Raw genomic sequence first — 2796 nt, forward strand, 5'->3', positions numbered from 1 at the left:
CCAAGCACAAGACAAGCGACGCCTTATAAGGGCTTGTTGTTCATCACAGTAGCCAACCTAAACACAACGCATAATCCGCACACAATATGTTGGGTAGAGACGGATATTCAGTTCGGTGGAAGACCAGTAGAAAGTACACACTGGAACCTAAGGTTCCGAAATAATAGAAATAAGCCTTCGTAAAATATCATCACAGAGTGAATCCAAACGAGCAGGCTCGATCTCTGCCGAACCCTCTACCATCCCCGCAAGGTGATCCGCCAGCTGCAGTTCTTCCTCTGAGAAGCTACCCTTGACGTTCCCGAGCTGCTCCAATCCTCGACTAGCACTCTCAATATCCACCACCGTGCCAGGCTCGATAATTGGCACTCGTCTGACCTCGCTGATCAGCCTGCTGGTCTGCGGGCACTTGTACTTCGCGAGTTCACGGCAAAGCTCAAAGAATTGTTCTGTCATTCGTGAATCAAAGCCCTCCGAGTTCCCATGGGAGCTCAGCTCCCTCTTCAAACAAGTCAGCATCGCTTGAGGGCTCCACGGGTACTTCCAGCTCGCCACTTCTGTCGTTCCCGCAATCTCCGCCATGAACAACGCTACGACTCTCACATCCACGCCGTTGACCATGAAGTTCCTGGCCGAGGTCTTAATACTGTGAATATCAGTGTGATTCATATCGAGGAAGACAACGTGCTTGGACTCCTGTTTGGACCTCCTCACTTTGTGTTGGACAAAGTCACCACTGGCCCTCCTCAAGGCAGCGCCCAAGGCTGTACTATCAAAAGCCCCCCTTCTCGCGAAGTCCCTCGCCTTGATGAGAGCTGCATTGCTCACCACCGCCTCTGAGTTCTGCTCACTCTCCGTTCGGTTCTTCCCCTGTATAAACTTTCCTTTTTTAACCTCTATCTTATCAAACATGTCTTCAAGGAGTTCACTAGAGCCCGACCCTGGCAGACCCATCGGGACAACCAGGAAGATCGTCCTCGACGATCGTGGCTTTTCCCCCAGCATCCTCTGCACTGCTTCTCGTAGTGCCTTTTCCGACCCCGGACTGGCCGTCTTCACCCCTCGAGGAATCTTCTTGGATGCCTGCTGATACCATTTGGCAAAGAGACCGCCTTGTTTGCTCATAGGGAACTGGAAGAATACTTCGTCCTGTTTAGACTTGTTCTCATCCCCCGCATGAGCCAACGTGCGTCCGATCACCTCTTGAATGGCGCCCTCCCAGCCGTAGTTCACCACAGCCACTCGGTCACGTTGGAACTTGAACCGAAACAGGAAGCTCACCGTGCACGCATGCACAACACGGTCATCACCGTCTTCCAAGAGCTGCTGAATTTGTCTTTCGCCAGACACTCCATCATCCGTGAGCAGCTCCCTCGGCACCACCCCAGGAGGAGCATGAATAATCACAACTGTTCCACCGCGCTTCTCCGTCTCCCTAGCTTCCACTGAAGAACTGCTCATTGAGGCCTCTGTAGGGGTGACTGCCACTTTCGGCCCTTTCGATGTCACCACTTCCAACGACTCCTCGACCTCTGGCGTACTCGGCACAGTAGATATCGGCGACGCTGGGATTTCAGTGCAAAAACCGGGTCCACACTCGAGGGCCGAACCTTCTATTGAACCCTCTTGAACGGCGTTCATGATGGTATCTGGAGAAGTGCTATCATCCACTATCTCTGCCGCAACAATGGGCGCCTCCTCGACCACCAGGGTAGGACCAACAGAGTTGTCTGCTGATAACAGCGCCCCATCATCAGCATCACTTACACTACCGTCCTCTCCTGCACCAACAGCAGACTTATCCAGTCTGGTTGTAGGCCTTTCCCCACGCAAGACACTAGTTATTCCCCGTATAAGCTGAAGTAGGTTTGGGACCGTCTCGACCACCCAGGCATCAGTGACGGCCTCCTTCTGTCCATTCCACCACCCCTCAATGAGACTGCGTTGCTCCTCTAGGGTCCCCGAGGCGAACCTCAGCTCTTCCTGTAACAGAAGCTCTCGAGCCTTGGCCCTCGTGGTCTGTTGCCTTGCTTGCTCGAGGACCTCAACAAGTGACTCGTCCCAGCCTATTCTGAAGACCCCATCAACTGCAACTCCGCCCGTCCACCCAGGCGCGTATAAGACATGCTTGCCCCCGGTCTTCCGAATAGTCCCGAGAGTCTCGGCATTCACAGCAACATCATCTGTGATCAGCTTGTGCGGTACAGACCCTGGCGGAGCATCGATGAGAACAATTCGGCACTCCGGTTCGTTTCCCAGGCCCTCCGTTATTCCCGGCAACTCTTCAACTGACGGGGCAGTCAAAACCCAATCCTCCACACCTTGAGCCGCCTCATAGCAGTGCCCTATCTCCTCCACCTGGGCCTCCGGGTCCATCTCGAAGAACTCAATATCAGCCTCACAAAGATCCATTCGACCGGCCTTCTCGAACGACCTTGTGATAACATCATCAACCGTACCCTCCCAACCAACACTGACCACCCTGACGCTCTCCTTCAACTTCTCTCCACCAGATCCCATCACAGTGATGTCCCTCATACGGGCCACATGCCTGCCGCCACTCTCAACCATCTCCATTATCGCTTCTACAGAGGTAACCTCAGTCGTCCTCGTTAACAGCCGAGATGGTATAACACCAGGAGGAGCATGAATAAGAACAACCAGGTTTCCACCCTCATCAGGAAACTCTACTGCTAACCGAGCAAGCTTCATGAACTGCTCCTTCACATCCCTCTCGCGCCACTTGTCTTCACGCTTCGCCACTTTTTCTATCTTCTTGAGTAAACCCACATAGGC

At 53.5% G+C, this 2796-nt stretch overlaps 1 protein-coding gene across 1 annotated transcript in view; it reads right to left on the bottom strand.

Moving 5' to 3' along the window:
• Window positions 1-2577, bottom strand: part of Pmar_PMAR009267 (hypothetical protein) — a gene marked incomplete at both ends in the record, with an annotated part of 5151 nt that extends 2574 nt beyond the window's left edge. Inside the window, 2 exons of the mRNA XM_002765910.1 lie at window positions 1-22; window positions 241-2577. Coding sequence (XP_002765956.1) covers window positions 1-22; window positions 241-2577 — 2359 coding nt within the window. The remainder of the gene's footprint in view (window positions 23-240) is intronic.
• Between the last annotated feature and the right edge of the window lie 219 nt (window positions 2578-2796).

This window comes from Perkinsus marinus (assembly GCF_000006405.1).
Source record: "Perkinsus marinus ATCC 50983 genomic scaffold scf_1104296974292, whole genome shotgun sequence".
In the NCBI taxonomy this organism is placed as follows: Eukaryota; Perkinsozoa; order Perkinsida; family Perkinsidae; genus Perkinsus; species Perkinsus marinus.